At 38.8% G+C, this 13,954-nt stretch overlaps 1 protein-coding gene across 1 annotated transcript in view; it reads left to right on the top strand.

The window, feature by feature from the left end:
- The window catches only part of CFAP70 (cilia and flagella associated protein 70), a 76,426-nt gene that overhangs the window by 36,027 nt on the left and 26,445 nt on the right, over positions 1 to 13,954 (top strand). Inside the window, exons 12-19 of the mRNA XM_055535595.1 lie at positions 1,675 to 1,845; positions 2,030 to 2,110; positions 4,418 to 4,509; positions 7,797 to 7,857; positions 8,178 to 8,372; positions 9,734 to 9,865; positions 11,581 to 11,706; positions 13,776 to 13,909. Coding sequence (XP_055391570.1) covers positions 1,675 to 1,845; positions 2,030 to 2,110; positions 4,418 to 4,509; positions 7,797 to 7,857; positions 8,178 to 8,372; positions 9,734 to 9,865; positions 11,581 to 11,706; positions 13,776 to 13,909 — 992 coding nt within the window. The remainder of the gene's footprint in view (positions 1 to 1,674; positions 1,846 to 2,029; positions 2,111 to 4,417; positions 4,510 to 7,796; positions 7,858 to 8,177; positions 8,373 to 9,733; positions 9,866 to 11,580; positions 11,707 to 13,775; positions 13,910 to 13,954) is intronic.

Below are 13,954 nucleotides of genomic sequence, written 5' to 3'. Positions count from 1 at the left end.
CATGGGCTAGCAGTCTTTAGTACCATCCCCCTAGCCTAAACAGAAAAGATACAAAATTGTAAATGCTTCATTCTATTTCAACCAAGTAGAAAAACAGATTCTCATAGGAAGATGCTGTTTAGACCTGGAAAGCAGATTTTTTTCTCCCCCAAATCATGGAATTTTGACTGTACTTTAAATGGGTAAATTGTATGGACAACAAAACAACAAAGCTGTTTTTAAAAAGGAATGAACTACTGATACATGCTGTAACATGGATAAACCTCAAAAACATTATGCTGAGTGAAAGGAGACATAAATGACTGCATGTTGTGTAATACCTCTTACATGAAATGTTCTCTTCCAGATGTTAACATTTGGAAAAATCTGCATCTTAGAATATATGAAATATAGCAATTATGGTAGAGGTGGCAAGATTGTGAGTAGTGTTTAGTATTCATAATTTCTCTTTAATATTGCCATACTATTTTTTAGCAGGTTTATTAAGGTATAGCTGACATATAAATTGCATATATCTAAAGTGTACAATGTAAAACTTCTAATGTAGGTTTGCATATGTGAAACTATTACCACAATCATGAAATGAAAATATCCATTATCCTCATCTGTTACCCTTCTCTCCCTCCTCTGTCCGCTCCTCCCTGCTTTTTGGGGGGAGGGGAGTCTTATTTCTTTCATTTATCATAAATTACATTTAGATTCATCCTTGTTGTTTAATTATAAAGATTATTTTAAGATTCTTTTCTAGTTATTTATCTATAGTTTGAATTTTCCCTTGCATAGTTTTACTTTAAACTTGCACTATTCTTCCAATTATAAGTGATAAGCCAGTAGTTTTTAGATAGATAATGTTTCTTGTACAGAAATAAATTCTATTGCTTAAAGTTAATCTGAAACTATGTGTCAAAGTTTAAACACTTTCTGGTACCAAGTTATGAGAAACCAAAACAAGTGAGGTTGAAATTTCTCTTACTAGTTTAAAAACTAGGGTAGGCAGCTAATTTTCTACGAATGGTTTTATCAGTTCAACCCGTATGGCAAGGCAATTAAGCTTTTTTGCTTCTATTTATCTCTGATTGTACTATACCAAAATTATCTGGAAAACTAAATGATGTTAAACAATAATGTGCTCAGAAGTTCCTCCACCCTTATACATAGTGAAATCAGAAAGAGAAAAGCAATATACTGTATTAATGTGTATATATGGAATCTAGAAAAATAATATTGATGAACAGCAGAAAAGAAAAGAGACACAGATGTAGAGGATGGTCTTGTGAACACAGTGGAGGGAGAGAGTGGGACAAATGGGGACAGTAGCCTATGGGGTCGCACAGAGTCAGACATGACTGAAGTGACTTAGCAACAGCAGCAGCAGCATCAACATATACACACGATCCGGTGTGGGAGGGATAGCTGGTGAAAAGTTGCTGTGTAGCACAGGGAGCCTAGTCTGGTGCTCTGTGATGACCTGGAGGGGTGGGATGGGGGAAAGGAAGGAGACTAAGGAAGGAAGGGGCATATATATAATTATGGCTAATTTGTGTTGTTGTATGGCAGAAACGAACACAACATTGTAAAATTTTTAAATACTCAATAAGAACAATATAAAGTTTTTTTTTTAAGTTTGTTTCATTTGCCTGTGAGTAATTACATTTTTTGTTTGTTTCTTTTCAGACCAAGTGTTTATTTAGCTTGTTCCGGGATACTGGCCATAATTTGATTCAGAATAATAAAGTAGGAGGAATTAATTCTCCAGTGTCTAAACCAGTTGTTTCTAAGAACCTGAAAGAGGATAAAACAGTCAAAGAAAAGGATATGGAAGGAAAGCCTAGGCCTGGGGATGTGGTAGGTTGTCGAGAAGTTGATGATTTTGCTGGTTTTGTTACTTTCCAGAGGCTTGCATTGATTTCTGTTTTGATGAATTGCTTCATTTTAATTGACATTTTGGTGCAACATAATGGTCCTTGCTCCTGCTGTTGTGGAGACCATGTAATAATTGAATTTTTGATGTGTGCTTATTTTCTTTCAGCAAGCATCTAGTATAAAATCTCAGAGCTCAGATACTCCTTTGGAAATGGAACCCTCCCTTTGCAACAATCCAGAAGGACAGGTAACTGCATGAAGAGTTAGAAAATTAAGTTTGAATCCATCAGTCCTTTACTAAGCAGGATTGTATCATATAGTGGAAAATGCTCAGGAAAATTCATTTTCTGAGTAACCATCCCATATTTGCCATGACTAGCTTATGACCTTGGGTAAGGTCATGTCTTTGTCTTGTTGAGACTCTAAAATGAGTGGATAACAGATTAATTTCAAGGTCTCTCCTAGCATTAGAAAATTATGTCTCATTAATTATGCTTATTAAGTACTATTAGGGATGTAAAGATACATCATGTACAGCATTTATTCATATGCTCTCAACACTCTGGTGGGCAAAACAGACTGGTATGTAACTAACTGTGAGACAGACACTTGATGACCGCTGTAGCAGAGGCACTAACGAAAGTGCTGTGTGGGCTCAGGGGTCAGAGGAGGCAGTCTCAGAAGTCTTCAGGAAGGGGTGGCATCCAAGCTAAGTAGTGAAAGATAAAGAGAACCCTCTGCCAAATGGAGACGAAAGGAGAAGAATTTCAGGATCAGAGAATAACTTGAGTCAAGACACAAAGAAGGTAGCAGAACTCAGGGTATGTCAATTAATTCAGTGTATGATATAGAGAAATGACAACCCAGTCCAGTATTCTTGCCTGGAGAATCCCATGGACAGAGGAGCCTGGCAGGCTATAGTCCATGGGGTTGCAAGAGTCGGATATGACTTAGTGACTACACCACCACCACCATGATATAGAGAAATGAAAAGAAAGTAATGGTTCTAGAAGGAGGTGATAAAGAAGAGAGAGATTGAGTTGGGGTTTAGAAATGCTTTGAAAGGCTTGCTGAAAAGTGTGGGTTTCATTCTGTGGATGATGAGGGACTGTTAAGCCTTATCTCAGAAATGCACATTTAAGTTTTTAAGTCATGTAGAAATAATACTTCATGAGTGTGTCAGGGCAATACTCTTGCCAGGATATGGAAAAAAGAGACTGAAGCTGTGGTAGGGGATTCAGATGTCAGTGTATAGGTTTCTCTTATAGTACAGGTGAGTGTTAATGACAGTTTAATCTAGGGACAGGGTTGTAGTAAAGAAAGTAAAAAACCCAAGAGGCAAGGTATGAAATTTTAAAGCTTTGGGTGTTGAGGAATAAAAGCTAAAGCTAACTTGGGTTTCAAGCCTCACTTTCTGGAAAGATGACAGAATCATTAGAGAAAAATAAAGATAGTGGTCATTGTAGGGGAATGATAAGTTCAGTTTTGGACCTGATATATTTAGGATGCTGGCAAAAATCTAGGTAGAAATGTCCTAGGTTGAAGTTGATAGATGGTACTTAGAAGGGTGTGGGTGGGAATGTCAGAAGGTTATGATATTATTTCTGCCACACTCCTGAAAGATGTTTGCTAGAAGATAGAATGACACTCATTTAAAAGAATTCTAAGAATGATATTGAACAAATTAAATAAGACTTCAGCTGGGGTAGATGTTTTCAAGAGTAAAATTGAAAACCTTTTTCTGCAAGAGATAACCACTGCCACTATTTTTTAAAAATATTTATTTATTTATTTGCTTATGGCTGCCCTAGGTGTTCATGGCTGCGCTTGGGGCTTTTCTCTAGTTATGGCAAGCTGGGGTTTCTCTTCGTTGCAGTGTGCAGGCTTCTCCTTGCAGAGGCTTCTCTTGTTGTGTAGTAAGGGCTCTAGGCACACTGGCTCCAGTCATTGCAGTACTCTGGCTCAGTAATTATGGTGTATGGGCTTAGTTGCCCTTCTGCATGTGGGATCATTCCAGACCTGGGATCAAACCTATGTCCACTGCATTGGCAGTTGGATCCTTAACCACTGGACCACCAGGGAAGCCCCCCACCCCATTACTATCTTTCTTTCCAGTTATTTTTCTATCTAAAAAATATTTTAAGTCATAATCACACTTGCTTGCTAAGTCACTTCAGTCGTGTCCGACTTTGCGTGACCCCATAGACGGCAGCCCACCAAGCTCCCCCGTCCCTGGGATTCTCCAAGCAAGAACACTGGAGTGGGTTGCCATTTCCTCCTCCAATGCATGAAAGTGAAAAGTGAAAGTGAAGTCACTCAGTCGTGTCCAACCCTCAGCGACCCCATGGACTGCAGCCTTCCAGGCTCCTCCATCCATGGGATTTTCTAGGCAAGAGTACTGGAGTGGGTTGCCATTGCCTTCTCTGCATAATCACACTATATATAGTTAAATATACAATTTTCTTATTTATATTGTGAGCATTATAGTACTAAAATTTTTTCATGAATATGTATTTTCCTGGAAAGAATAAATTAGAGAAAAATGTCTTTGCAGCAATATGTAGAAGCAGGGACTTACATTGTGTTGGAGATTGAACTGGACAAAGCCTTGGTTCCGAAGAGAATGCCAGAGGAACTAGCCAGAAGGTGTGTGCCGATGGTTCTTATACCTGTTTTGCAAGACAATTTAGGTGACTTCCTTTAAAGGAAGTCGTTTTGTCCACATAAATGTAATTTTTCTTGGGTTAAGCAGCAGACAGTTTTCTGGGTGTTTTTTTTTAATGAAGTTTTTTTCATTACTTTTGTCTTCTTTTAAAAAAAGCCATATATGCCAATTACAAAAATATTGAAAATTTCAAGATCAGCAAGAAAAAAAAAATCAACAAGAAAGTATCTAAAAATACCCAGATTTCTTTCTACTCACCCAATGATAACCATTTTTAACACCTGGGTATTTATCCTTCTGGAGTTATTGTAAGTGTCTATATTACACACACACACACACTCCTCTCATATAAATATGTGTAATTTTTTAGAACTATGCTTATGTTGTACCACAGTGCTTTGATTGTGTTGATAAGAAGTTGTCTGTTTCATCAAGGTTATCCAATTTATTGATGTATAATTATTCATGGTATCCTTTATTGTCTTTTTTATAGAGATAGATGGAGAATAATGTCTCCATATATATGAGGAATCCCTCTACATTTCCTCTCAATCCTCATGCCATTTCCCTACCAACACCCTGCACCCCAGGCCTAAGCAATCACTTATCTACTTTTTGTCTGTATAAATTTGCCAACTCTGGAACATTTCATTTAAGTGGAAGCATACAAATGTGGTCCTCGTTGGCTGGCTTCTTTCATCTAATATGATGCTGTGAAGGCTCATCCAGCATGCAGCGTGTATCAGTACTTCATTTCCTTATTGTTGAATAGTACTTCATTCTATGAATGTACCACATTTGGGCAATTTACTCTTACTATAACATTCTGTAATGATTATATTAAAATGGAAATCAATTCATATAACTCCTCTCTTCAGAAGCTACCAGTGACTCCCATCATACTCTGAGTAAAAGTCAGTCTATAATGACCTACAAGGGGCTGGCTATGTACTCTGCATGTATTTTCTCCTCATTTTTTTCTGTCTAGCCAAAGTGGCCTCTTGTTATTGCTCACACATGCCAGGCATACTCTTGCAGCAAGGCCTTTACACTTGCTGCTTGCTTTTCCTGTAGTTTCCTTCACCCCAGATATCTACATGACTTGTTTCCTTACTTCTATCAGGTCATACTCAAGTATTATCATCTCAGTGAAGCTTGCCCTGGTGAAATATGCTCCCCAACTCCACCACTCCCAACCCCCAACATAGTTTGTCTGCTTTCTTGCATTATTTTTTCTGTGTGGAACATATCACTAACATATTTATCTTATTTATTGTCCTTTTTTCCCCCAACTAAAATGTAAGTGCCTCGAGGGCAAGAATTTTTGTCTTTGCTTAATACTCTATCCCTGGCATCTGGAAAAGTGCCTGGTGGATAATAGGCATTCAATATATATTTTCAATGAATGAATAATATTATCTCTGGAAAGGAAACTGAGTGGCTAAATAAGGTTGGCAGGAGACCATTTACTATATATTGGTTCATATTTCTTAAATTTTGAATCATATGGATATATTATTTAATAACATAGATAAAATTAAAATTAGGAGTTATGAGCAAGGTCTACAATTACATAGAGCCTATTTTCACTTTTCTTTTCTTTTTGGCCATGCCACATAGCTTGTGAGATCTTAGTTCCCCAATCAAGGATTGAACCTGGGCCACTGCAGTGAAAGCACCGAGTCTTAACCACTGGACCACCAGGGAATTCTCTCATATATAGAACCTACTAAACAAAAATTGGATTTGTGAATTTTTTGGTAAATTTCAAGACAGTATAGTATACCTAAGTAGGAATCTGAAACTATAAGAAGGAAGAACTATAATTCCATTTGTGTGTGTGCTTAGTCGCTCAGTCATGTCTGACTCTTTGCAACCCCATGGACTGTAGCCCGCTAGGCTCCTCTGTCCATGGGGATTCTCCAGGCAAGAATACTGGAATGAGTTGCCATGCCCTCTTCCAGGGGATCTTCCCAACCCAGGGATTGAACCCAGGTCTCCCACATTGCAGGTGGATTCATTACCAAGTGAGCCATCAGGGAAGCCCCTAATTTCTTTTGGGTTCTTGTAAGAACTCCTGGAAATGGAAGGTAAAAGTTTTGGTGTAAGTAGTTTAAGAGTGATAAAATGTATTTTCTTATTCACTGTGAAGTGTTTTTTTTCCACCATAAAGTTTGATGTCTTTACTGTAGCTTAATGCAGTCTTATAAATTATGACCAAGAGTATACTTTTTATCCTTATTGTTATTCAGTCACTCAGTTGTGTCTGACTTTTTACAGCCCCATGGACTGTAGCACATCAGGCTTCCCTGTCTTTCATTATCTCCCAGAGTTTGCTCAAACTCATGACCATTGAGTCGGTGATGCCATCCAACCATCTCATCCTCTGTTGCCGCCTTCTCCTCCTGCCTTCAATCTTTTCCAGCATCAGGGTCTTTTCAAATGAGTCAGTTCTTCACATCAGGTGGTCAATGTATTAGAGCTTCAGCTTTAGCATCAGTCTTTCCAAAGAATATTTAGGGTTGATTTCTTTTAGGATTGACTGATTTGATCTCCTTGCAGTCCAACACTCTCAAGAGTCCTCTCCAGCACCACAGTTCAAAAGCATCAATTTTTCCTACTGGAGAGGAAAGAAAAGCTTTCACTTGCTTGTACCATTTATATTTCCAAAGCTTTGTGCTTTCAGACTCTACCAAAAGTCATAACAGCTACTGTTAGTGGCTACATAAAGCTACTAAAGTCGAAACACCCATTTCCTTCTAATGCCTGAGTCATGTAGCTTCTTGCGTACAAGAGGTTTTAAAAAAACAAATAAGGGTAAAGCCTGGGCTCAAATTAGCCAGAAGTGCAACTTAGCTACTTTCCAGGTAGCTATTTAGTGGCTTCTTATCTTCCTTCCTAATTCACAGTTATATGCTGTTCTGAAATTCACATCTAGGTTCTTACATGAGATAATAGCATAGTGGTCGAATGTGATGGGCGACTGACCTTTGATATCCCTCACCCAGACCTTTGGCACTGGGAAATAAAAGAACATACATCTGGATATAAGAAAGTTTGTTGCTTGGGGCTGGTGCACTGGGACGACCCAGAGGGATGGAATGGGGAGGGAGGAGGGAGGAGGGTTCAGGATGGGGAACACATGTATGCCTGTGGCGGATTCATTTTGATATTTGGCAAATCTAATACAGTTATGTTAAGTTTAAAAATAAAATAAAATTTAAAAAAAAAAAAAAAGAAAGTTTGTGTGGTTTTTTTTCTGATACAGGGTCAAGGAAATGATTCCTCCAAGGCCACCTCTTACCCGTAGGACAGGAGGAGCTCAGAAGGTAAGTGCCAAAGCCAAGGTGAAACTCTGAGATATTGAGTGCACCCACTTGAAAATAGAGCTTGGGCTCTTCGGTATGTTTTCCAGAAGGGGTGAGAAATTGTAGCTTCACATAATTTCCCTCATGCTTCTATCTGACCAGTGGCATTCAATGAATAGCATACAGTGTTTAATCTTTGGCTGATGGTTTCTGAGATGGGAAGAAAAGGGCAATTTATACCTAAAGTATTATTGAATGTAAAACCCAGTCCAGTTTCAGACTTTCATTCCATGTCTTGACCTCTTTGAGGCCCCTGTACCAGACATTTTGTATTTTTCTAGGCGGTGAGTGACTACCACATGCAGATCAAGAACATTTCTAGAGCCATTCTGAATGAATATCACAATATGTTTGGGAAACAAGTAGTCAAGACTGGTAATGATATAGACAGTGAAACCCTGGAGGAGCAGAAGTGCCAGCTCAGCTATGAACTTAATTGCTCTGGAAAATACTTTGCTTTTAAAGAACAACTCAAGGTAAATATTAATTTATTAAACCGTTGATTTTTATGAAGCATCTTATCTGCATATGTAGTTATCATTTCTTTTCCAGTGATGTTCAGCTATGCTCTACCTTTCTTGCTACTGGTGCAAAGACCTATGTCCTCTATGATGGAATGTCTAGAGACATTCTTCCACTCCTGTATAGTCTTGGTATGGTTCAGTATCCATACTGAGTGTAAGCTTGTAATAAACTAATTCCTCACTTGAAGTTAGGCCAGATTTGGGGCGAGATTTCGTGTAGCACTAGCAGGCCGACACTCTGTACCTGGTGTTGATTCCATGACAGTTTTCTGTTTCCCATTGCAAACCTTTTCCTAGCCCATAGAATCACTAAGATTTGAGAAATATTTACTTAACAATAATTTCCCAAATAATAATGGCTAACATTTATTGAGTATTTGTTGTATACAGACAAATTTTTAAATACTCCATATTTTACTAATTTAATCCTCACAACAACTATAAGAGAAAGGTACTCCTCATTTTATAGATAGAGAATTGCAGTATTTAGTTGATTAAATAATTTGCCTAAGATTACAGAGCTAGTAAAGGTCAAATATGGGATGTACATTCAGGCAATCTGGCTCCAGACTCAACATTCTTATTTGCTACACTGCAGTGCCTCTCTATGTACAATTACTACATGCCCTAAACTGTACCAAAAAGATACAAAGAAAGTATGTGGAAATAATAAAGTGAAAAGCAATGGATACCCATGGAGACAAGAGGCCATTCTCAGGTAGCATAGGCAGATCTCAGTTTGATTCCTGGTTCTACTATTACTAGCTGGATGATCTTCTTCCCCTGTTATTTCTCTTTGGCCTCTCAATCCTCTTTTGAAGTAAGATAGGAATACCAGAAGTACATATCCATGTAATAAATGAGGAAACTGAAATACCAAGTGTAAAATAATTTATGAGGTTGTACAGTGGCAGGATTATAACCAGGATTCCATTGTTCAGTCTCTCAAAACAGGCCTTTCTCCTTTCCTCCCTTGAATCATGTTGCCACTATGAGAAACATGATGCATAAACATAATGCTAAGGTTTTCTTTGGCTTTATGACTCTCTTTGCAAAGTGTGAATACTGTATTGACCATACTGATGATGATGGTAATGTCAAGAAAAGAATGATGTCATGAAGACAAACTTGGATGTCATGCAAAGTATGTTGATTGGGGGAAAATCAGAGAGCCAACAGTCGAGCAGTCACCGAGGAAAATCAGTTCACCTTCTGGATTTCTGATGGGCCTTAGATCAGAAGCTCAAGGGAGGTCTGTGCTGTTAGCACGCTGCTGAACTGTGTTATCAGATGGTGATGCGTGTCTCTTGCAGCATGCTGTGGTAAAGATTGTGAGAGAGAAGTACTTGAAGACAACATCATTTGAAAGCCAAGAGGAGCTGCAGAAATTTATCAGTGAGCTGTATGTTTTCTTGGTGGATCAGATGCATGTGGCCTTAAACCAGGTAGGTGCCTTAGAACTAAGCACTCTTCCTTTTCTCTGTAAGTCATCAGGGTCTCCTCTAAATAATTCCTTTCTTCTTGCCTCTTTTCTTCCTTAACTCCACAGACATATATTGGGGTAGCTGCTCTGTGCTAGGCATTGAAAACACAAAGATGAATGAGAAACTGCCTAACTTATAAGACTAATTTTTGGAAAAATAAGGGGGTATCCTCTTATATGCAAACTCAAAAACTACAGAATGATCTCTCTTCATTTCCAAGGCAAACCATTCAATATCATGGTAATCCAATTCTATGCTCCGACCAGTAACACTGAAGAAGCTGAAGGTGAACAGTTCTATGAACTGCAAAGGGACTAGATCTGATAGAGTGCCTGATGAACTATGGATGGAGGTTCATGACATTGTACAGGAGACAGGGAGCAAGACCATCCTGAAGAAAAAGAAATGAAAAAAGGAAAATGGCTGTCTGAGGAGGCCTTAAAAATAGCTGTGAGAAGAAGAGAAGCGAAAAGCAAAGGAGAAAAGGAACGATATATCCATAGTTCATCAGGCACTCTATCAGATCTAGTCCCTTATATCTATTTCTCACTTCTGCTGTATAGTCATAAGGGATTTGATTTAGGTCATACATGAATGGTCTAGTGGTTTTCCCCACTTTCTTTAATTTAAGTCTGAATATGGCAATAAGGAGTTCATGATCTGAGCCACAGTCAGCTCCCGGTCTTGTTCTTTCTGACTGTATAGAGCTTCTCCATCTTTGGCTGCAAAGAATATAATCAATCTGATTTCAATATTGACCATCTGGTGATGTCCATGTGTAGAGTCTTCTCTTGTGTTGTTGGAAGAGGGTGTTTGCTATGACCAGTGTGTTCTCTTGGTAGAACTCTATTAGCCTTTGCCCTGCTTCATTCTGTACTCCAAGGCCAAATTTGCCTATTACTCCAGGTGTTTCTTGACTTCCTACTTTTGCATTCCAGTCCCCTATAATGAAAAGGATATCTTTTTTGGGTGTTAGTTCTAGAAGGTCTTGTAGGTGTTCATAGAACTGTTCACATTCCTTAGTAACTCTCCTTGTTAAAGTCAATGATAGAAGTTTTATTTCTGGTTAAGAAATCGGGGGAGGGGGTCTTCCCTGCCCCTAGTCTCTGACCCAAGAGATTGCTTATTATACCAGACCTCCTTTCCTATCTGGGTATAAAGGATATGTTATTTTTCCTTCTACCTTTCTGGCTAAGTCTAAAATGTCTCCTTGGTAGAATCTGTCTATATATCCAACTGAAAATATAGATGTAGCTGACAAAGATTTGTTTTCTCGATGTTTGAAGATTCTAACTAGTTCTTGCCAACCTTTTCATGTCATGACCCCTAAAAAATGATATTTTGTACACTAGAGAAAAGGAAAGAAGCTATTTGGGGTTAGAAGTGACTTAGGGATGCTGACTGCCCAGCCTTGAGGAGAGCAGTTCTGCTGTAAATAATTTTTACTCACTTCCATGAGCTCAGACTGTTGGTGTTCAGATACCTGAGATTCTATTTCACCCTCGATATTTATCTGTTGGTTCACACTCACTCTGTTACTGTACTGGTAAGACTGTGAGAAGGCTCAATATCATTTCAGACATCATAACTAGAGTCTCATATCTGGTTTATTCTTATAAAACTTCTCTGCTTATAACTGCTTCATTTTGTCTGCCTGTCATCTTGATGCTGACCAGACCATGCCAGATGATGTCCAAGGCACCCCTCCAGCCATTTATACAAGCAGTGAGCAGCTTCGACTCTTTGCGTTTGAAGCAGAAGTCAATGAGAACTATGAAATGGCAGCAGTGTGCTATGAAGAGGTGATTAAACATCTTTCTGGTGGTTGTTGCTACTGCTAATTGTATAATATGGGTATAATACATAGGAGTGTTTGATTGTTTAAAATCCAACCTTGTTGGTGAAAAGACAGACACATAGATCAATAAAACAGAGTCCAAAAATAGGTCCACAGAAACAGAGCCATTATATTTTTGACAAAGTTGTTTACAGATTTAAAAATTCAATGCCCAAAGGATAGGCTTTTCAAAAAATTGTGTTAGAACAGATGGTTATCCATATGCAGAAAATGAACCTTGAGAGGCAGAAATAAAGATGGCAGAGTAAGAGGACATGGAGGTCACCTCCTTGCCTTAAGCATGTTAAAAATACATCTACATGTGGAACAATTCCCACTGGAAGCTGACAGAAGGACTCGTGTACAAGCAAGGCTGTAAGAAAGATACACACATAATTTAGCTGAAAGGGAAGAAAAGTGATCTGGTTGGGACCTGTGTCCCTAGGAGGGGACTCAGAGGAAAAGGGAGGGTGCACTGGTGTATATTCACACTGAGGGGTAAGTGGGTCAAGCCGCAGACTGGGTGTCCCAGTCCTGGATTACTGTGTAGAGAAGACAAGGTGCCTTTGCTGGTTGGAGGACTGACTGCTGGGACAGACAGAAAGGCTGGAGAAGCCTGGGCTCCATTTATGAAGAATGCAAGTGTCCTGGCTTGCCCCTGAGGCAGGGCAGAGAGAGATCTGCCCTACAGGCTGGCACATTCCTCACATCCACCTTACCATGCACCTGGGCCCAGCCAAGCCAATGCTCCAGCCCCACTCAGACCACACCTCAGCACGGCATTGGATCTGGGGGGCCACAACCAGGAAAAAAAATCCTAACCTGGGTTGCATCTGAGAAGAGCCACAGATGGCTACATAAGCAGCCATTGTTATAGCTATATGCACTTGGGCCCAACTTGCTTCAGCACACCCTCCCTCTGGTGCAAATGTCCCAGTGTGGGGAGAGGGAGAAACACGCACTCAATGGGAACATAGTCAGCTGGAGGAAGATGGTCACATCCAGTTGTGAAACTGTTGCCCTGTGTTTTCTTCGGAGAATTTTATAGTTTTAGATATTACATTTAGGTCTTTGATCCACTTGAATTATTTTTTGTATATGGTGTTAGGTAAGGGTTCAACTTCATTCTCTACATGTGGATATTCAGTTTTCCTAGCATAGTTTGCTTAAAAGATTGTCCTTTTCCTACCGAATGGTCTTGACACCTTTGTCAAAAGTCATTTGACCATATATGTTAGGATTTATTTCTGGACTCTCCATTCTATTCCCTTGGCTTATATGTCTGTCTTTATACCAGTACCAGACTGATTATTGTAACTTTGTTAAGTTCTGAAATCAGAAAGTGTAAGTTTTCTAGTTTTGTTCTTTTTAAAGATCATTTTGGATATTCCGGATCCTTAAGATTCCATATGAATTTTGGAATGGGCTTTTATGTTTCTGAAAAAAAATATCATTGGGATTTTGATAGACATAGCATTGAGTCTATATATTGCTTTTCACAGTATTAAGTCTTCTAATCTAATCTGTGAACATGCAATGTGTTTTCATTTGTTTATCTCTCTTCTTTTTAATTTCTTTCAGCAATGTTTTATAGTTTTCACTCATTATAAGTTGCTTTTATTATTACATATTTGTGGATTACCTGATATTTGCCTCCTCAAGACTGTGACAGGAGTGATTATATGTAAATTTTTAAAATGAAACATAAAATGAACCTTTTGGTTCCCAAGTAATTGGATGAGCATATGGTGACCAAAACACTGATACTAGAAAGCAATGAATTGAGGATTCATTTTTTTTTTGAGGATTCATTTTTTACATTATTTCAATAAATATTTATTGACCACATAATATAAGCCAGACAAGTGACTGTTCTGGGCATTCAGAATTTAATGGTAAGCAAAAAAGAAGTCATATTCCTAATTTCATAGAGCGTCTAGTATTTCTGGAGTGCTTGCTATGTGACGTTACGTGCATGAAGGATGCAGCATAGTGTCATGGTAACCTTGGTCCTCCTGATGTTTCATGTGGCAGAGGTTAGTTCGTGAGCCCCAGAACCTGGAGCACTGGCTGGACTATGGTGCCTTCTGCCTCCTAACTGAAGACAATATCAAAGCACAGGAGTGTTTTCGAAAAGCCCTTTCCCTGAACCAGAATCATATCCAGAGGTATGGTTGGAAGGGAGATGAGGAATGAGTAGGAGCAGATAAGCT

This window comes from Bubalus kerabau, chromosome 1 (assembly GCF_029407905.1).
Source record: "Bubalus kerabau isolate K-KA32 ecotype Philippines breed swamp buffalo chromosome 1, PCC_UOA_SB_1v2, whole genome shotgun sequence".
Taxonomy (NCBI): Eukaryota; Metazoa; Chordata; class Mammalia; order Artiodactyla; family Bovidae; genus Bubalus; species Bubalus kerabau.
This window is presented reverse-complemented; position numbering and strand designations above follow the sequence as displayed.